General features: G+C 48.6%; 1 protein-coding gene across 3 annotated transcripts in view; it reads right to left on the reverse strand.

Annotated features, from left to right (window-relative positions):
• Positions 1–21,806, reverse strand: part of PARP3 (poly(ADP-ribose) polymerase family member 3) — an 84,175-nt gene that overhangs the window by 8,888 nt on the left and 53,481 nt on the right. For all 3 annotated transcript variants that reach the window (XM_029599519.1, XM_029599520.1, XM_029599518.1), the window contains exons 9-10: positions 15,168–15,345; positions 6,944–7,090 (exon numbers count right to left, since the gene is read on the reverse strand). In XM_029599519.1, coding sequence (XP_029455379.1) covers positions 6,944–7,090; positions 15,168–15,345 — 325 coding nt within the window. The remainder of the gene's footprint in view (positions 1–6,943; positions 7,091–15,167; positions 15,346–21,806) is intronic.

Consider the following 21,806-nt stretch of genomic DNA (forward strand, 5'->3'; position numbering starts at 1 on the left):
TTACTGCTCAAGACAAAACCATAAGAACCAGCGGGTGGGCATCTGGACTGATCCGTGGTACTACAGGAACGAAAATTAGCAGGTAAGGAATAATTCTCTTTTCCCTGTACGTACCCGGATCAATCCAGACCGTGGGATGTACCAAAGCTTCCTTAGATAGGGTGGGCCCAGATAGCCCTGCTCGAATGACCTAGTTGCCAAACAAGCCTAACACTGGTGGTTGTAAATTTAAACGATAGTGACGCGCAAAAGCGTGCAACGATTTCCAATTAGCCGCTCTACATATTTCCTGAGGAGAGACCGCTTGGCTTTCTGCCCAGGAAGTCGCTTTTGAATGGAGTGAATGCGCTTTAATACCCTCCGAAGGACGCTTACCAGTGCTGACATATACTGCAGAGATTGCTTCTTTCAACCAACGAGCTATAGTGGTCTTAGAGGCCTTGTTTCCTCTCTTGGGTCCGCTCCAGAAGACAAACAGATGATCTGACAAATGGAAATCATTGGTGACTTCCAGGTAGCAAATGAGAACGCGCTTAACATCGAGCCACCAAAGCTCTCTGGAGTCCTCTTCCTGAAATGCTGGTAGCTCTACAGACTGATTTAGATGGAAGGCTGACACCACCTTCAGGAGAAAAGATGGCACTGTGGTCAGAGAGACTCCTGAATCTGTGAAACAAAGGTAGGGTTCCCTACAAGACAAGGCTTGAAGTTCCGAGATTCTGCGGGCCGAACAAATAGACACCAGGAAGACGGTCTTTAGAGTTAAATTCTTGAGGGTAGCTCTCTTCAGCGGCTCAAAAGGTGGCTTGCACAGAACACGAAGAACCAAGTTGAGACTCCACGAGGGACACAGGGCACGGACTGGCTGTCTCAAGTGTTTTACTCCCTTTAAGAACCAGATGACGTCGGGATGTGATGCCAGAGGAGTTCCTTCCAGACAACCTACGAGGTAACAGAGGGCCGCCACCTGAACCCAAAGAGAATTGTACTCCAAGCCCTTACCTAGACCTTTGTGCAGGAATGAGAGGATCAGAACCACTGAAGCGTGACGAGGAGTAACCCCTATTTCTTCACACCAAGATTCAAAGACTTTCCACACCCGAACGTAAGAGATGGAGGTGGAAGTTTTCCTGGCTCTTAGGAGGGTAGAGATGACTTCTTCCAGGTAACCTCTTCTCCTCAGTCACCGCCTCTCAAAAGCCAGGCTGCAAGACAGAAGCGATCTGCCTGGTCTAAAAATACTGGATCCTGGCGAAGGAGATGTGGAAGGTGGCCCAGATGAAGCGGACTGTCCACTGCGAGGTTGACTAGATCCACAAACCATGGCCTTCGTAGCCACTCCGGCGCCACTAGAATCACTGCTCCGTGGTGGACCTTTCCCACTAGAGGCCATGGTGGAAATACAAAGCAGAATGTTGTGAGGCCAGGGAAGAACCAGAGTATCCACCCCATCCGCTCCGTGTTCTCTTCTGCGACTGAAGAAGTGTGGAGCTTTCGCATTCCTTTGAGTGGCCATCAAGTCGAGATGGGGAGCCCCCCCACCAGCGGACCAGGAGTGCTACTGCTTCCTTGGATAGTTCCCACTCTCCAGGATCTATGCACTGCCGGATTAAGAAATCCGCTTGTACATTGTCCACTCCTGCGATGTGGGATGCTGCCAGGCGGATTAGATGTTGTTCCGCCCATATCATTAGCTTGTCAGTTTCCAGAGAGATGTGCAGACTCTTCGCCCCCCCTTGCCACCATGGTCGTGTTTTCAGACAGTATCCTTACCACCTTGTCCCGCACTAGGGGGTAAAAACGTTTCAGCGCAAGACGAACTGCCCTGGTTTCCAGGCAATTGATTCTCCATTTCGCTTGTTCCGTAGTCCATTGCTCCTGAGCTGAGTTTGACACACAGCCCCCCAGCCGGAGAGACTGGCATCCGTGGTCACGATCACCCACTGCGGCATTTCCAAGTCTACTCCTTGTAGCAAGTGATCCAGACCGAGCCACCAGTCCAGGCTGTCCTTGGCAAGTTCCGAAAGCGGTAAGGGAGCTTGAAACTCCAGCGACTGGTTTCCATCGGGAAAGTAACGCTCTCTGCAAAGGTCGCATATGCATAAAAGCCCAGGGTACTAAGTCTATAGTTGATGCCATCGAGCCCAGGACTTGGAGATAATCCCACAGCGTGGGATTTGCAAGACAACGGAAATGTTGTACCTGGAAAAGGAGGCAGAGCTTGGTCCTGATGCAGGAACACCTTGCCCACTCTGGTATCGAAACGTGCTCCCAAGAAATCCAGCGTCTGTGAGGGAGCAAGGCTACTCTTGGCAAAATTGACCACCCATACAAGAGAGCTTAGGAGGTTCAACACCTTTTCGACCGACTGCCTGCAAAGATCCCGGGACTTCGCCTGAATGAGCCAGTCGTCCAGGTAGGGATGGACCAGGACTCCCTCCTTCCGCAGGACCACCGCCACCACTACCATTACCTTAGTGAAGGTGTGGGGAGCAGTCACCAGATTGAAAGGCAGGGCCTGAAACTGAAAACGCTGGCCCAAAATCTTGAACCGGAGAAATCGCTGATGATCCATGTGGATGGGGATGTGGAGATAAGCCTCTGTGAGATCTAAGGACGCCAGGAATTCCCCGTCGTGCACCGCAGCATTTCCATTCTGAAGTGTGGGACTCTGAGGGCTCTGTTGACTGTTTTGAGGTCCAAGATCGGACAGAATGCATTTTCCTTTTTGGGAACCATGAAGTAAACTGAATAGTGGCCTAATCCTTCGGTGGTACCGGGAGGATGGCTCCAAGGTCGAGAAGCCTGCTGAGGGTCTGACACATGATTTGCTGCTTCTTCAACGGACTGCAGGGAGAGAAGAGGAACCTGTCTCTTAGGGGCTGAGCAAATTCTAAAGCATAACCGTGCTGTAGAATATCCAGAACCCAACGAGATCTGATGCAATTTTGACCCACTCCTACCCTGGGAAGCGAGGAGTGGGCCAGCGACTCTACATTGTGTTGATTTTGAAGCGGAGCTTTGTGGCAAGCCATCCCGAGAGGGTCTATGGCCACGAAAGGAATGGGACCAGGATTGAGATCTTTATGACGGAGGCCTTTGGGAGACAGGTCTCAACTGATGAAAACGACGCTGGCCCTGGAAACGGTTCCTAGAAGAGCTGAACATCCTGAAGTTCCTTGGACGGTCTTCTGGAAGCTTTTGCACCTTGTTCTCCTCCAGGGATTTGATGATCTGCTCCAAATTCTCACCAAACAATAATTTGCCCTTAAAGGGGAGAGATCTCAGCTGCGTCTTGGAAGAAGAGTCTGCTGACCAGTTAGAGCCAGAGGAGGCGTCTAGCAGAAACCGTTGACACCATAGACCTAGTCAGAACTCGCAGGAGATCATAGAGCGCATCTGCCCCATAAGCTATCACTGCCTCCAGGTGTTCTGCTTGTTGAGCTTCCCCCGGTGGTAGCTCTTGGGCACTGAGCAACTGTTGCACCCAACTCAGACCTGCTTTCTGCATGAGGGAGCTATATACCGCAGCTCTGACTCCCAAGGCTGACACTTCAAAGATTCTCTTGAGATGTACTTCCAGCTTGCGGTCCTGTAGGTCCTGCAGGGCTGCTCCTCCCGTCACAGGAATAGTAGTCCTCTTTGTGATCGCCGTCACAGACGCATCCACCTTGGGTACCTTGAGGAGCTCCAGGTACTCCTCCGGAAGAGGATAGAGCTTATCCATAGCTCTTCCTACCCGCAGGCTAGCCTCCGGAGAATCCCATTCTCTGGACAACAACTGTAGTAGCATTGGGTGAAAAGGAAAAGTTTTTGCTGGGGGGCGTAGCCCCGCTAGGCCGGGATCTCCCTTAGTGGCCCCTGTACTTGCGCCTGGTGGGTCCTGAGGTGCATCAATATCCAATTCCGCTAGGACATGGGGAATAAGGGGGGGGGGGGGGGGTCTAGCTCATCTCTCTGAAAAAGACGCAAGACCCTGGGATCATCCCCTTCCACTTGCATGTAAGAAGCAGCATCATCCTGGTCCAGACCAGGATCAATAGGAGAAGGGTCAGGCAAAACAGGATTGTGGACTACCCGAACCTGAGATGACCCCTGAGAAACCCCTGAAACGTTTTGGGAGACATCCAATCTGCTCACCTTAGGGGGAGGGGGGCTGAAAGTTGAACCAACCTGCTGATCAATGCTGGCTAGGTAAGCTTTATGCAGTAAAAGAACGAAATCCGTTGAAAAAGCAGGTGGGGGATTAGGCCCAGGAGGAGGATCAGCTGAATTGTGCCCTGGGTCTGCCCCCAAGGTTGGAGGGTCCACTGGAATTCAAATGGGTGGGGGGAGGGGGGAGGGAGAAATTAGCGTCCGGGCTGCCATTTGGCTGCATTGCAGCAGCCGCACCGGAAATCAAAATGGCTGCCTTTCCCACGCTCGGCGGGAATGGGGCCGACCCCCCCAAATGGAAGCCGTGCCTGCCAGCGCAAGCTGGGCCGATCTGCTGCCCTCGAGGAGCCCTCCCCACTGGGGAGGCACCTTGTGCAAATGCCTTCGCGGGACAGCCGTGTCCCGGGCTCCTTGCAGGCTGAACATTGCGATGAACGCGGCTTGGGGGAAGGTGAGAGGCTGAGAAGCCGGCTGAAAAACACTCCCGGAACCTGGCAGGAGCAGGTAAAAGCTGTGCTAACCTCCGCTCCAAAAAAAAAAAAAAAAAAGAGACAACCGAACAGATTATTGCATTGCATTTATTTATTTTTTCAACAAACACGCTGAGGAATGTCGCCTCCCAGCTAGGGCTGCCCCAAGGAATGAAGCCTCTCAAGGCAGCCAGTCGTATTGCAGGGGGAGAGGTTGACCACCAACTTGCACCCCTGCGAGACAGGCAAAACTACTTAACAGCAAATGTACCTGGACTTACCTGAGATTTAAAGACCTTTAATCTTAATGCCAGGTCAAAATGAAAGTTTTAAAGTAGCCAAATGAGAAAGTATCAAAAAACTTTCCTTTTTTTTTTTTTTTTTTTAAACTTGATCCATTCAAGAGACTAAATTAGTTTGGTAGGAAGAAGGAAAATTGTTTTCCTAACTTTCCTATCCTAAATTTAAAATTTAAATGGGAACCGCAGGTTCTGCAACCTTCATCTGCTGGAGACAGAGAAATACTGAAGGGATGCAGAGGGCGCACCAGGTTAATAGAAGGCACCTTATAACTTTTTCTCTGTCTCCATCTGCTGGAAGGGAGACATAACCCACGGTCTGGACTGATCCGGGTACGTACAGGGAACCCCCTCTCACCCAATCTGTCTCCACTCTCCCCATCAATGCCCCAAGTACTATTTTCCTCATTAAATCCCCTCGTCCTTATTTGCTGCACATCCCCCTCCCAATTCCCAGTCACTTCTCTGCCCCTACTGCCCCAGGAGTTCTTCTGCCTTCCAACCCAAAGTCTATGCTCTCCCCCTCTATACCAATCTGCCCAAGCTGGACATGCAAAGCTGTTATCTTTCTCTTCCTCCAGCATGATTCACAGTCTAAGATGCAGGTGAAATCATAAAGTGTATTTTTAAATTTATAGGGAGCATCACATGGTTCAAATGATATCTTAGACTCTGAACCACGAGGGAAAGGTTCCAGCTCTAGTCTTCTTTTGTTTGGCTTGTGGTGGGCCATGGGGAGGAGAGCGCGCCAGCAGCTGACTCACATTTTTGGCTCCGATGACAGCTGTACTTTGTTTCATCCCACATGAGCTGGATCAGCTAGGCAGTTGCTCAGCGTTTTATTTATGGCCCCATGGGCTGCATCAGAGTTAGGGTTGGGGCAGCACTCAGATGATGCCCACAGATTCTCCTCTCTCCTGCCCTACCTTTCCCTCATGCTGACAATTTCTGGGCCCATGAGATGGCACAGCTTCATGGCCACCCTTAGGGCAACAGCACCCATGATCATAGGCTGGCTACAGCTCTATCCCCAGTCGAGTCCCCCACTTATATTCACACATTCTGATTCTGATCTGGGCCCCCCCAAGTTAGAGGAGCCAAACAAAAGTGTTGGGGTGGTACAGAGGCAGCCTGGCAGGGACCCACATCTGGTAAGGAGAGAGTTGGTGACAGCTGGGCCTTGCCAGACTGAGGGCCCCTGTCGGTCACAGCAGGACCTTGCCAGGCTCAGGGTCCCTGTCGGTCACAGCAGGACCTTGCCAGGCTCAGGGTCCCTGTCGGTCACAGCAGGACCTTGCCAGGCTCAGGGCCCCTGTCGGTCACAGCAGGACCTTGCCAGGCTCATGGTCCCTGTTGGTTGTGGCACGGCTGCAGATTGTTTTCTTCTAGCCTCTAATACAGAGAGATCGCATACCTGAAGCAGAGGAACTACTGTGCCAAACTGTACAAATGGCAGCTGGATCTCCCTCAATCTCCTAGTCTCTCTCCTTCCTCTCCGTTTTCTCACCTTGCAATTGATATGCCCTGGTTTATTTGTTAAAATATAAAAAGTAAATAGAAACCCATAGAGGTCCATATTCAGTAAACCAAGGAGCGGACAAATTATCCAGCTAAGAAGTTAAGCCAGATAACTTGCCACAGATATTTTAGCAGGACAAATCCCCCATTAATACAAGAGGCTGGAGTTATTCAGATGTATCCAGCCTAAAGTTATCCAGGTAAGTTTACCCCAGTAACTTAGAATTTAACTGGCTAAATTACCCAGCGAAGTTTAAGTCCCACCCAGAACGTACCTGCAAAATGTCTGGCTAAAACAGCTGGTCAAAAGGGGGGAAATATTCAATCTTCATGTGTGTCCGGCTAAGTCCCAAATCCTTTTGAATGTGTTTCTCATAATATAAATATAATAAATCAATCAATCCACTATACTGAATACTCTTATACTGCCTATATTATATCTAGAGAAAGGGCAGTAGGGGGTGGCGAATGGAGATGCATCCGTATGTGTAAGCAGCTCACCTGGCTCTGTGAGTCCACGTGCGACCACACTGTCATACCCTGCTGGTGCTGCAAGCAGGGAACAGTCATCCACGGTGATGTGATGCTCCTTACCCAGGGCCACCTCATTCAGGAACATGATCCCAATTTGCTTGGAGGTGCGACAGACTGAAAACAAGAGAGCAGGAGACCGAAAAGGAGAGGAATAAAGGGGGAGAAGGGGAGATTAAGAGAGGATGGAGGAGGAAAGGAGAGAGAGAGAGAGAAGGGGAAGATGCAAACGTACAAGGGAAGGAGAAGATAGGAATTAGAAGGAAGGGGAAAAATGTGGCATATACACAAGAAGCAAGAGAGAAATATTAACCTTCTGAGTAGTATCTGACTTCATGAGTGCATACTAGGTAATCAGGCTCGTCCCAGCTCTTAGAGTTTCTTTAAGACCAGACTAGAAAATAAATCCTCCCATTCAGGTACAAGTGATGACACCATGCCCTCTGAGTGACCACCTCTGTGGGAGAAACTTCATACTCCATGTGCAACCAGTTCAGGACACTTCTGCTGAGATTGCCCTCCATTCTCCCAACCCTGTGCACGCTCAGCTTGTGGTACTTCTGCCAAGACTGCAACCTTCATCTTATGCACATTCTGCTTTGGATGTTGCTGATGAGACTGCACTTCTTCCCAACCCCTGATCCCAAACATGATGAAATTACTTCTTACCTGATAACTTCCTTTCCTCTAGGATAGGCAGGCCAGTCTATGCAAGTGGGTTATGCTCTCCAACCAAAGCATATGAAGTCACTCTCATATAGCCCTGCACATCCTAAAGGAAAGGAAATTATCAGTAAGAAGTAAATTTCACCCTCCGCTTCATACAGGCAGGCCAGTCCACACAAGTAGGATGTACCAAAGCTACTCCCCAGAATGGTGGGAGGTTGCCTGTGTTCCCATCAGAACCATCCTGGCAAAGGACACTCCTCCCCTCGATGAGACATCTTATTGATGATGCTGGGCAAAGGTATGCAAAGACGACTATGTTGCTGCTCGACAGATATCTACTGGAGAGACCAACCTCAATTCTGCCCAAGACACAGCCTGTGCTCAGGTAGAATGAGCCTTACCTGCTTCAGTAAAGGCTTCCCCGCGTACACATAGGCCATGGGCACCACATCCTTAATCCAACGAGCCAGTGTAATGTGAGAAGCCGCTTCACCTTTAAAGCCGTCATGAAGGAGGGAAAGCCGATCCGATTTGTGAAAATCGTTAACCTTAAGATACCGCAATAGATGCCACACATCCAAAAGGACGCAGAACCTGAAATTCCTGCATATCCAAATTCTTATCTAAATATGGAAAGGAAACAGATTGATTCAAGTGAAAATCTGAAACCACCTTTGGCAAGGAAGGAAGGCACGGTTCTAATCTGCACCCTATCCAGGGTAATGACCAAGAAGGGCTCCCTACATGACACAGCCTGCAGTTCTGAAATCTACCACATCAAATAAATTGTGAGCAGAGACACTGTTTTCATGATCAGTAATCATAAGGAAAAGCAGCAAAGTGGGTAAAAGGTGGGACCAGTCAAAAAAAGACGGTACCAGAAGACGAAACAATGCTAAAAAACTTAAACCCAGCCCCACATAAAATTGATACAATTCCTACCATTGACATAAAAAAAATTGCTGACACCACGTCCCATACAATCGCCAAAATAATCAATCTATCCCTTAATGAAGGATCAATCCCAGACATACTTAAAGGTGCAATAATCAAACCTGTATTAAAGAAAAAAAACAGTGATCCAAATGTACTAAGTAACCTCAGACCAGTCTCAAACTTATCCCTACTTGCTAAATTGATAGAAAAAACAGTTCAAAAACAATTAACCGAACATTTTGACAATAATAGCATACTGTACCCCTCGCAACATGGCTTTAGAAAGCACTATAGTACCGAAACATTACTAACCTCCCTAACTGATAATGTTCTATGAGGATTTGATAATGGAAAACACTACATCATGATACTATTAGATCTTTCGGCAGCATTTGATACAGTAAACCATAACATACTGCTAAAACGATTAGAAGAAATAGGTCTACAGAACAAAACACTGAAATGGTTCAGATCATACCTAAACAATAGATTTTTCCAAGTACAGATTAAAAACAAATTATCAGACAGAATTGAGCTAAAAACAGGAGTTCCACAAGGATCCACACTTTCGGCTACACTATTTAACATCTATATGCTGCCTCTATGCCACCTCCTAGCTGGAATAGGCATCATACACTACATATACGCTGACGACATTCAACTAATATTACCCGTAGAAGAAACAATTGAGAAGACATTAAACCTAGCAATGATGTACCTAGATATAAATTAAGCAATTACTAAACCAAATGGAACTGGTAATTAACATTGAAAAAACTGAATTTATTCACCTAGAACGAAAAAAAATCTGAAACAATTCAAAACCCCATCAAACTTAAAAACAATCAAGAAATAGACTCACCGAGAAAGCTCGCAATCTAGGAGTAATTATAGACACTGAACTCAGCCTTAAGCAACACATATCTCAAAAAGTGAGGGAAGGCTACGCTAAACTTATGATCCTTAGGAGGCTTAAACTCCTACTAACCCAAGCACACTTCCGGACAGTTCTACAGGCACTTATATTCTCTAGCACCGACTACTGCAACACACTATTTCTGGGACTACCGTATGTAACAATAAGGCCTCTACAAATCTTACAAAACTCTGCTGCCAGAATACTTACTGGAAAAAACAAGAGAGACCATATCACCCAAACACTTGCCGAACTGCACTGGCTGCCAATAGAACAAAGAGTGCAATATAAAACACTATGCACAATTCACAAACTGATAAATGAAGAAAAAGCAGACTAGTTAAACACAGCATTACGCCTACACATTCCACAGAGAAATCTCAGATCAGCTAATAAAGCTCTACTAACCATCCCATCAATCAAGACAGCAAAATTGACCCAAGTCAGAGAACGAGCACTATCACTAGCCGGGCCTGCACTATGGAATTCACTGCCACTGGAAACAAGATTACAGAGAGACCTAAAACTCTTTAAAAAAAAGTTTGAAAACATGGCTTTTCAAGAAAGCATTTAACATTGAGAGTGGAAATTCTGAAATCTAATTGAACAAGCTAAGTCACCATATACCACACCTATAAGTATACATTATCATGTAATAGCTTAAGAGATCTGTAGTAAGTAAATAGAGCAACAGTTGTATGGTTTTCATGAACCAGTAAAAGGACAAGATCCAGACCACACAACACACACCTTATATTATGAATACTTGTTACCGATAAACATCCTGGCACATTGTTAGTAAGAATTTTACCAAATATATATTTACGTGCCTCATTGTAAACCGTTGTGACGGTGCAATACTAAACGACGGTATAGAAAAGGTTTTAAAATAAATAAAATAAAAATAAATAAATCCCAAAGGGGCACCAGAATACGTAATGGTGGCTGAATATGCTTCACGCCCCTCAAAAATTGAAACACATCTGGATGAGAAGAAAGGTCTCCTCTGCACACGGCCCCGATAATGCCAATGCTGCCCCTTGCACTTTTAGCGTATTCAGGGTCAATCCCTTAACCAGACCTTCCTGTACAAATTTCAAAATTAATGGATGCTTTTGAGATAAGACAGGACTGCTCTTGGCACCAATTTTCAAAAATCCACCAAAGTAGGCCAAAGTAGTAGAAAATGTACACACTTGCAACGAAGTGCTTACTATAACCAACAAATAACCTTGTTTCAAGAGATGAGTCCTCTCAAGGACCAAACCGTAAGACAAAACCGAGCTGGGTTTTCGTGAAGGATCAGCTTCTTCTGAAGTAGATCCCTACACATTGGCAGCCTCTACAGTTTGCCCTCCAGAAGACACTGAAGATTGGCATACTATAGCCTTCTTGCCCAATCCGGGAGCACCATCAGCACCAAGCCTGGATGCCATGCTGCCTTCTGCAGCAACCTGCCTATCATGGGCCATGGAAGGAACACAGAGCAACAAATCCCGTGGCCGTGACTAAACTAGTACATCAATCCGGAGTGCCTGAGTGTCCTTCCCACAACTGTAAAAACGATCACCTTTGTATTCATGCAGTTCGCCATCAGATCCAGGCAGGGCCAGCCCCAACGATCAGCCATAAGCCGAAATGCCTCATGCACCAGCTCTCATTCTCCTGGGTCCAATGTGTGTCAGCTGAGATAGTCTGCCCAAACATTTTCAACCTCTGCAATATGGGAGGCCACCAGTGCCCAAAGATGCTGCTCTGCCCAAGACAGCAGCACATCCATTTCCAGAGAGACGTGTTGACTTTGCATCCTTCCTTGATGATTATATAGGCTACCACCATGGCATTGTCAGACAGACATCTTTCGTACTGCTTTCCCAGTCAGCCAGTCTACAAACCAAGAATTCCAGTCAAATTGTCCAAACCTCCAGTGTCCCTGAGCCACTAACGACTGGCAGTGAGCTCCCCAGCCTTAAAGGATCGCATCTGTCATGACCCACTATCCAATCGGGAACTTCCAAATCCACCCCTTTGCTGAGATGAACCTCTGCATCCACCAGAGCAACTTCTGTTTCACCTCTGGCAGCAAAGACAGCCGTACACCAGACTTCTCGAACTGAGGACTCCACCTACCAAACAAGGCCATCTGAAGCAAGCACATATGCACCTTCGCTCATGGGACTACTTCCAGCATCACTACTGAGCCCAACATCTGTATGTATGTCCACACCAGACAGTGCATTGCCTACACAGCCTGGACTTGCTCCCAGATATGCTGTTCTGGAATAAATACTTTACCCTGAGCTGTACTTAGATACTCCAGAACCTGGGAGGGTTGCAGCCTGCTCTTGGCTAAATTTACCACCCATCCCAGCTCCTGCAACAGCTGGACTATTCTATGAGACACAGCATGGCTCTCTGCTTTTGACTTGGCCCTGATTGGTCAGTTGTCTGGATATGGGTGAACTAAGATGCTTTCCTTGTGAAGAGCTGTGGTCATCACCACCATCACCTTGGAAAAGGTCTGGGTGCTGTGGCCAATCCAAATGGTGATACATGGAACTGATAATGGCGTCCTAGTATTGCAAAGCACAAAAAGTGCTGATGCTCTTTTCAGATTGGGATACGAAAGTAGGCCTCTGTCAGATTGAGCGAAGTGAGAAATTCTCCCTTCTGAGCCAACATAATTACAGACTGCAAGGTCTCCATCCTGAAATGGGTCAGATCACAATGGAATGAAATGACCCCTTCTTTTTGGGAACCACAAAGTAAATGCAATAACGGCTTGTACCTTTCTGTTCCTTTAGAACTAGAACCACAATGCAATCAGTTCCTGCAAGGTGGAATATATGGCAGCTCTCTTTGAGGGAGTTACATGGGGAAACCATAAAAGTGTTGATAAGTAGTCTGATTAAGCTCCAACATGCTTTTGTCTCTCACTACTTCCCCAACACCTATTGGTCGAAAGTGAGATGGTGCCCATCTTCGATAAAATTGAGACAGAGAGCCACCTAGCTCCAGCACCAAAGGATGAACCCCCAAAACGTCATTGTGAAGAAAGAGACACCCCGGAACCAGAGCTTCCATCCTTATCAGGCTTCTTTGACCGAAAGAACTGGGTCCTTCTGAAATAGAGATTTCTGGCTTCCAGAACCTCTGGATGGTCAAAACCAGCATGAGTCACAAAACCACCTCCTTGAATAGGAGAAGCAGGGAGCCCACTTTTTATCCTCTGGCAACAGAGGAAACTTGGAATCTCCCCACCGAGTCGCCATCTTTTGTAACTCTGCCCAAAACAATAGGCAACCCTTGAAGGATAACTTAGTCAGATTTGACTTAGAAATGGTATCAGCCAACTAATTTCGCAGCCAAAGTAGGCATCTAGCTGCTATCACTAAATCAACTCTCCGAGCCACTGTATGTGCCAAATTATAACCAGCATCCACCAGGAACACAGCCCTTGGCTCCAAGTAAGAGCCACCATCTCCCAACACTTCTTCAGTCAAACTGGCTTGTGCTACCATACAACAGCAAGCTTAAATCTGCAAATTCATGGCCACTGCCACATAGGCCTGCTTCAGAGTAGCCTCAGTCTTCCAATCTTGGGCGTCCTTCAGGACTGCTCAACTTTCCACTAGTATGGTGGTCCGTTTTGTCACTCAGCACACCAATGCATCCACCTTTGGAAACACAACTGGTCCTACACCTTAGGGTTCAGGGGATAAATACCCGCCAATGATCATCCCCCTTTAAAATCTGCCTCTGTGCATGGCACTCCCAGTCTATCAGTTCTTGTACTGCTTCATGGAGAGGGAAAAAAAACCCAAAAACCCTTCTCATCGTCTCCCCCCCCCCCCCCAGCTCTCTCTCTCTGTCCCTTCTGCTGCTTAGTACAATTGGGTGGAGAAGAAGCCAGGGCCGCTCATTTGCCTCTGCGTGAAGAGGGCGACTTAGGATGAAATCACCCATGGGCACCTGAGCGTGAATCGTGCTGCCACTTACAAAAAGACTGTAAGCCCTTAAAAACAACTCAAGACAGGGATGATAGGTCCAGCCCTGTAGCAGGGAGACTGGCAAAACCACCTTCGAAGCCCCCCTCCCCTCTGTGGATAGAGGAGAAATAGGCTGTAGTGGAGGAGGGACGAGTTCCTCTCCCACCAAGGAAGGAGCAGCTAAATTCCCCCCCCCCCCCCCCCCCGTGACTGTCTCCCTCGGCTTTTGCTCTTGCATTTGGGACACCCCTCCCCCCCGCAGGGGTAAACTCCCCCAGAGGCACTTTTCCTTATGTCTCCAAACACCTCTGGCACAAGCTGATGTACTCTTTAGGACTAATTGCCCTCATGTGAAAAGCAGCACTTATTGGGAGCCAATTTCCCCGCTGGCTGCCTGATGCAATGTTGAGAGCTGTACTGCATAGTCTGCCTGCACGTGGTTAGCCTGCATTCCTATAATAGTGCCTGAATGCCTGCTACGCTGCTCTTCAGTGCTTTCTCCTTCAATTGCTGCCAAATAAATGCTCGTTGTCCAGGCCAGCAACTGCCCCTGTTGTCGGGAACTGCCTGGCTCCAAATGCGAGAGAGAAAGAAAAAAAGCTGAGCCCAAGCATTCCTTACCCCTATCCAAGTGCAGCCATCAAAAGGTGAGGGAGAGGGCCACTAGCCTTCACCTCCCAATGTTCCCCCAGTTTAATTTTCTCTTTTTTTTTTTTTTTTTTCAGAACTGGGCTTCCTCTGGCCACTCAATTGAGGGAAGGAGACCTTGCTATCACCTCAGGAGCACCTTCTCCAAACCTGCCCAATGCCTAGCAGGCCCCTATTCACATGGGAATGCATGCCCACCATCTGCTGGAGATGGAGAATACTGGCAGGCTTATGTCTGTGCAGGGCTATATGCGGGTGATGTTAGCGAGTCAGTGTTCTCTGCTGGTTGGAGTGCATAACCCTCTTGTGTGGACTGGCTTGTCAGTATGAAGAGGAAGCTAAAGTTCTGGATGTTTCTGCTGAGATTTCCCTCCTTGTGAACGCTCAGTTTGGGGTGCTTCTCTTGAGACTGTCCTCTCCATGGGATGCTCAGCTCTAAGTGCTTCTGCAGAAACTACTAACCAAGATACCCTTAGTACTGGTGCTTTTACTGACAGAGAGCTAATGTCCAAAGGGCCATTAAGTACAGCACAGATGAAGCACTTCTATCGCCCTCTATGGCCAAGACAGCAGGATGCAGCTTGCTCAGTTGCACTCAAAGCCTTGAATCTGGATGGTCACAGTGAAACCAGTGATCCTGCTCAGTCTGGACAGGCACAGGACAGCAGAGACTGCCTTGTTGTCCAAGTTCAGAAAAAACAAGACTGGAATTCTAAACTTGGAAGGACCAACCATGAAGGCTTTCCCTGCAATAAGGACCTGAGCACCTCGCAGATATTCTCCATGAAGCCTCTTTCTCTTCTTCCTCACAGCATTTCTTTTCCCTCACCCTCCCTGCTAGCTCCCACAATCTCCTGCTCTGGCTGCTATCCCTTTCCTTGCCATTAAGGAGGAGCTCAAGGTGAAAATAAAAAGTTTTTCTTTGTTAGCACGTTTTATTGTGATCCTATATATTATGTATGTTTTCTGTTCCCTGCTTTGCAATAAGTGGGCTCTAAATTTTTTTTTTTTTATATATAAAAATGAGACTGCTTACCATATCCTGCTGATTTGCTATTCTCAGATGCAAAATAAATCCCCCTGCCCACACGGCCACCAGAGTGTGGCATAATACGCAGCCCGCTCTTCAGGATGGCGGCCACCACAGCGACATTGGTCCCATGCCACAGCAGGCGCCGGTTAGCCAGGTCCTCGTGAGCTTTGAAGCGTTTGTCCTGGAGAAGGAAAGCAGTGAGTGGGGTCAGAGAGAGGGCAAATGGGATCAGACAGGACAGGAGTGGGATTATTATGGTGGTGGGGGGGGGGAGGAGAGGAAAATTGGTTCTTACCTGCTAATTTTCATTCCTGTAGTACCACGGATCAATCCAGACTGTAGGTTGAACCTCCTGTCCAGCAGATGGAGACAGACCAAAAACTGTAAGGGTATTCCATATCAGGACAGAGCTTACCCTACACCCCTTCAGTATAAACACTTTCAAAGCAGATATAACTTCCCAAGGATCAAGCAACAAGAAAAAACTGACAAATTGAACAAGTGAATGATTGAAAGAATTCCGTATGAACAAACGCTCTTGCATAAAATTGTATTTTCATCTGTACGATGCTTCCGGTGCCTTAAGTAATAATAGGAAACTCAGGTAATTGAAAACCCTGTAAAGAAAAAAAGAACCTTCGAGCTGATGTAATAGATCTAGCATGGGAGGGTATCTGGACTGATCCGTGGTACTACAGGAATGAAAAATTAGCAGGTAAGAACCAAATTTTCCTTTCCCTGTACGTGTCTGGATCAGTCCAGACATGGGATGTACCAAAGCTTCCCTAAACAGGGTGGGACCGAGACAGTCCCGCTCGAAGAACCTGCCGCCCAAAGGAGCCAAAAACTGGAGCCTGCACATCAAGGCGGTAACGACGAGCAAAAGTATGCAGGGACCTCCAAGTAGCTGCCCTACATATTTCCTGCGGAGAAACCAATTGACTCTCTGCCCAAGAAGTGGCCTGAGAACGTAAGGAATGAGCCTTTAAGCTTTCCGGAACCGATCGACCCTTACAGATGTAAGCCGACGCAATGGCCTCCTTTAGCCAATGTGCAATAGTGGCCTTTGAAGCCTTATTACCTTTATTTGGCCCACTCCACAGAACAAACAAGTGATCAGAGACCCGGAACTCGTTTGTAACCTGGAGGAAACACAGCAAAAACTGTTTCACATCTAGGCGCCGCAGATCATCCCCAGACGTGTTTGCTACATCTGTAGAAGAAAAAGCCGGAAGTTCCACTGACTGATTGATGTGAAAGGAAGACACGACCTTTGGCAAGAAAGAGGGTACCGTCTTGAGGGATACCCCTGAATCAGAAAAACGCAGAAAAGGTTCCCTGCACGACAACGCTTGGAGCTCTGAGACCCTCCTGACAGAATAAATGGACACCAAGAAGACTGTTTTGAGAGTCAAATCCTTAAGCGTAGCCCGTCGTAGAGGTTCAAAAGGAGCTTCGCAGAGAACAAGGAGAACCCAGTTAAGACTCCATGAGGGACAAGTAACCCGGACCGTAGGATTCAAGTGCTTGGCTCCCTTGAGGAAACGGACGACATCTGGATGAGCCGCCACTGTGTAACCATCAATGTTACGTAAGAGAACCGAGAGTGGAGACCTGCACTCACAAGGAACTGAAAGACAAACCCTTGGAGAGACTGTTCTGGAGAAAAGAGAGGACCTGGGAAACCGAAGCCTTACGAGCAGATACTCCTGAGGCGACACACACTTTCGAAAACCTTCCATACTCTGACATAAGCAAGAGAGGTAGCTGGCTTCCTGGTCCGCAACAGAGTGGATATAACTTCTTCCTTATATCCTTTCTTTCTCAATCTCCGCCGTTCAAAAGCCAGGCTGCTAGACAGAAGCGATCCACCTGATCGAAAAATACGGGACCCTGCTGAAGAAGATGGGGAAGATGACAGAGGTGAAGAGGACCGTCCGTGGCGAGATTCACGAGGTCCGCAAACCACGGTCTGCGGGGCCATTCTGGAGTCACTAGAATGAAGGGACCGCGATGAAGCTCGATTCTTTGGAGCACTTTGCCCACTAACAGCCAAGGAGGGAACACATACAGTAGAACGTCGTGGGGCCAGGGGAGGACCAGGGTATCCACCCCTTCCACGCAGTGTTTCCGTCTGCGGCTGAAGAACCGGTGAGCTTTTGCATTGCTCATGGTGGCCATCAAATCCAAGTGTGGGGGACCCCACCTGCGGACAATCAAATTCATCGCTGTGTCTGACAACTCTCACTATCCAGGGTCTAACCGCTGGCGACTGAGGAAAACTGCCTGAACATTCTCCTTCCCCGTAATATGGGATGCAGCTAATCGCTCTAGGTAATGATCCGCCCAGGCGAAGAGCTTGCTGGCTTCCAGAGCCACCAGGCGACTTCTGGTACCTCCCTGTCGATTGATGTAGGCTACCGTGGTGGAGTTGTCCGATAGAACCCGCACCACCATGTGAAGGAGTAAAGGAAGGAAGGCCTTGAGGGCCAGGCGTACCGCTCGAGCTTCCAATTGATTGATGTGCCAGCGAGATTGGACCGGGGACCAATACCCCCGAGTAGACTGGGTCTGGCACACCGCTCCCCAGCTGGAGAGGCTGTCATCTGTTGTTACAACAATCCACTGCGGCGTCTGAAGGGACACACCCTTCTGAAGATGGGCAGGCGAGAGCTACCACTGCAGTTTGACAATGATAGACTGAGAGCGGGAGGGGCGTCCGAAACTGTTCTGGTAGCAGCTTCCAAAAGGATAGCAAGGCTTTCTGTAACTGATACATATGCGCAAACGCCCAAGGAACCAGATCGCTAGTGGAAGCCATGGAACCCAGAACCTGAAGATAGTCCCAGGCCGTTGGCAGAGCAAGGGAGAGAAAGATGCGCACTTGGTCCCTGAGTTTGAGCGATTGTGCCTCTGGAAGAAACACCTTGCCGACTCGAATGTCGAAGCGCGCCCCCAGAAATTCTAATGTCTGGGGATGGCTGAAGTTTGCTCTTGGGAAATTTGATGACCCACCCCAGAGAGGTCAGACAAGACAGGACCTTGCTGACCGCCAGCTTGCAGAGAGACTCTGATTTGGCTCGAATGAGCCAATCGTCCAGATAAAGGTGGACTAGCACTCCGTCTCGACGCAAAGAAGCCGCCACTACCTCCATTACCTTTGTGAACGTCGCGGCGCCATGGCGAGACCAAAAGGAAGCGCTCAAAACTGAAAATGTTGGCCAAGGATCTCGAACCGGAGATACCGCTGATCATCGCAGAGAATTGGGATGTGTAAGTAGGCCTCAGTCAGATCGAGTGACGTCAGGAATTCTCCAGAGCGAACCGCCGCCATCACCGCCCTCAAGGTATCCAAACGAAAATGGGGAACAATGAGAGCCCAGTTTACTCGTTTGAGATCCAAAATTGGATGGAAGGAGCCCTCCTTTTTGGGGATGACAAAGTAGATGGAATATTGGCCAGACCCTTGTTCCTCCACTGGGACTGGGACTATGGCACCCAGTTCCATCAGCCTGCTTAGGGTCTGGTTGACCGCAGGTCTCTTGACTTCTGCAGGGGGAAATTAGGTGACGATCCGGTAGGTCTCGAGCAAATTCTAACACGTAGCCTTTTTCTATCATCTCTAGAACCCACTGATCAGTCGTCATCTTGGCCCATTCCTTGAGAAATAGGGACAGCCGTCCACCTAAGTTTAGAACGGAGGAATGGGCCAGCCTTGTTTCATTAGGAGGAGGACTTTGTGGCTGAGTGTTGCTGGCTACTATCCCTGAAGGGTTGATGTCCTCAAAAGGAATGAGACCAGGATTGGGATCTGGAAGCACTGCCTCTCGGGAAGGAACCCCATGCTCTGGTGTTAAAGCAACGTTGCCCCCTGAATCGAGTGTAGGAGGGTAAGAAGGGCTTAGACTGTTTTGGGTGGTCCTCCGGCAGCTTATGAACCTTATTTTCCCCCCAGAGATTTAATAAGCTGCTCTAGGTCCTCACCAAAAAGCAACTAACCCTTGAAAGGGAGAGTTCCCAACTGCGCTTTAGAAGAGGTGTCTGCAGACCAATTTCTCAGCCAGAGGAGGTGCCTGGCTGAGACAGTGAAGACCATGGCTTTGGCTTGCACTCGTAGAAGATCATAAAGGGCATCTGCCCCATACGCAATCGCTTCTTCTAGTCGATCTGCTTGCTCTGCCTCTGCAGACGGGAGGTCTTGGGTGCTGAGTAATTGCTGAACCCACCTAAGGCTTGCCTGCTGCATGAGACTGCTGCAGATTGTCGCCCGAACTCCCAAGGACAAAACCTCAAAGATGCGTTTGAGGTAAAATTCCAACTTGCGGTCCTGACATCCTTTAGAGCCGTAGCTCCCACCACCAGGATTGTAGTGTGCTTGGTAACCGCCGAAACAGAGGAATCCACCTTGGTCATCTTAAGCATATTCAAACAGTCCTCAGGGAGAGGATAGAGTTTGTCCATAGCCCTACCCACTCAGAGTACCGCCTCTGGGAACTCCCATTTCCGAAGAAGCATCAGCTTGTGCATAGGGCGAAATGGGAAAGTACATGAAAGAGCCCTAAATCCTGCCAGGACTGGGTCCATGTTGGCAGGCATTGCGGCCGTAACTGTATCCGCAGGGGGCACCTCAATTCCCAGTTCCTGCAATACGAAGGGAGTGAGCAGTTCCAGTTCCTCCTTTTGAAATAAACTGAGAACCCGTGGATCATCCCCCTCAAGGAGGGTTTAGGAAGCAGAGGATCGGCATCCAGATCCAGAGTCTGGGCAGACAGCGGCGGGACCCCTGGGACCACCCTGACCCTAACATAGCCCTGTCCCTCCAGTGCCTTTGGAGGTTGGGGAGGAGAAATTCACGGGATTTTAGGGGGGGGGGGGGTGTCCAGGGATGAATCCTCCTCCTCCTGTAGGCTAGCTAGATAGAGTTTGTAGTGCTTATGCACAAATCCTGTGGAGAAACAAAACGTAGACTTCCCGGGGGGGGGGGGGGGGAAAAAAAGTCAGGCACCCCCTCTGGGGAATGAGGGGAACTCAAATCCGGTGGGGAAACTAAAGAATCGGGCTCACCTTCTTCCTGTAGCTCCGATTCTGCATTAGAGTCTACTTCCAAAATGGCTGCCGTTCCCACGGTTTTTCGGGCCGGGAACGGCCTGACCACACGGCGTGTAACTCACCCCCGGGTCGCCGTAGTCAAAGGTACCGAGGAGGGACCCTCCCCACCTGGTAGGCACCCGGAACAGAAGCCACCACGGGAGAGCCGCGTTGCAGGCTCTCCACAGGCCTTACAGGCGCTGGGACGCAGCATCAGCGCTAGAGAAAAAAAAAATGCTGAAGAAGAAAAACAAACAGCTGAGCTGTGCAGGGCTGAAGCCCTTGGGTCAGCAGAGGCAGTGACTGAACTCTGCACGCTGCCGGAGCTGTCCACAGTACTTAAGAGGCACTAAATTCAAGTAGAATAAAAACCGGCCATGCCTTTACTTTTTTTTCTCAGCTCAGCAAATACAGGGGAAAATCGCTCCCTCACAGGCCAAAAGGCACATTTCAACAGTGGACAGCTAGCCAAGGGGAGAGTGATTGGACCACCAGTATCACCCCAACATGGTTATCGGGAACGAGGAGCCTAGGCTGAAAAAAGTGGAGGGCAAGCCCCCCCTAGGCTCCCAGCAGAGCGGAGAGACAGAACTGTCTCTCAGAAAGAAAGGAGAAATCTTTCAAAGTTCTTTTTTTTTTTTTTTATTGAATATAACCAAGAATTAAATACTTGCTTGATCCAGACCAGAAAAAGAGAAGATACCCACAGGGAAAAACTAAGGGAAGAAGAAGAAGGGGAACCGTAGGTTCAGCTGCCTGCATCTGCTGGAGACAGACGAATACTGAAGGGCTGTAGGGTAGGCTCTGTCCTGATATGGGATACTCTTACAGTTTTGGTCTGTCGCCATCTGCTGGACAGGAGGCTCAACCTACAGTCTGGACTGATTTGGGTACTTACAGGGAAAGTGAGATCTAGGAAGGGGTAGGGGTTGAGTGTGGATCGGAGAAAAGAATGGGATCAGATCAAAGGAGTGGAAAGTGGAATTAGGGAGAGGTGTGTGAGAGTTCAGACTCGGGACGGGGGGGGGGGGGATGAATGAGGGGTGTGAGGAATGAGTGGGATCAGAGGAAGAGCAACAAATTCAGTCAGGGAGAGGCATGGGATTAGAAAGGGGTATAGATTCAGGATGATGGTAAGTGGGATCAGAGAGTAGAATGGAAGCAATGCTCAGGAATGGGGGTGGGAGGGTAGCTGAATCTAGAGGCAGTTGTGAATGGGATTCAGAAGTGGAGTTTGGGTTCAGGGAGATGAGTGGAATCAGAGGGGCAGGATAAGCATGTTAAGAGATATGGACCCTAATCTCAGTTCACGTGAAATCCTGTAGGGAATCAGAAAGCACTGCATCACCTGAAGAGTCATGTCTTTGCAGGTGTTTTCCTTAACCCAATCCCTGGCTCCACAGCAATGGCTGAGCCCTTTGGCTTATCTATACATAGCTGCTCTAGGACTACAGTTTATTTCATCTCAGTTTTCTAGTTACAGTCACTCTCACATGTTCCTTCTGCACAGAGAAAGTGGAATATGAAGCTCGGGTTGTGATACGAGCTTCAGAA

Source organism: Rhinatrema bivittatum, chromosome 4 (assembly GCF_901001135.1).
Source record: "Rhinatrema bivittatum chromosome 4, aRhiBiv1.1, whole genome shotgun sequence".
Lineage (NCBI taxonomy): Eukaryota > Metazoa > Chordata > Amphibia > Gymnophiona > Rhinatrematidae > Rhinatrema > Rhinatrema bivittatum.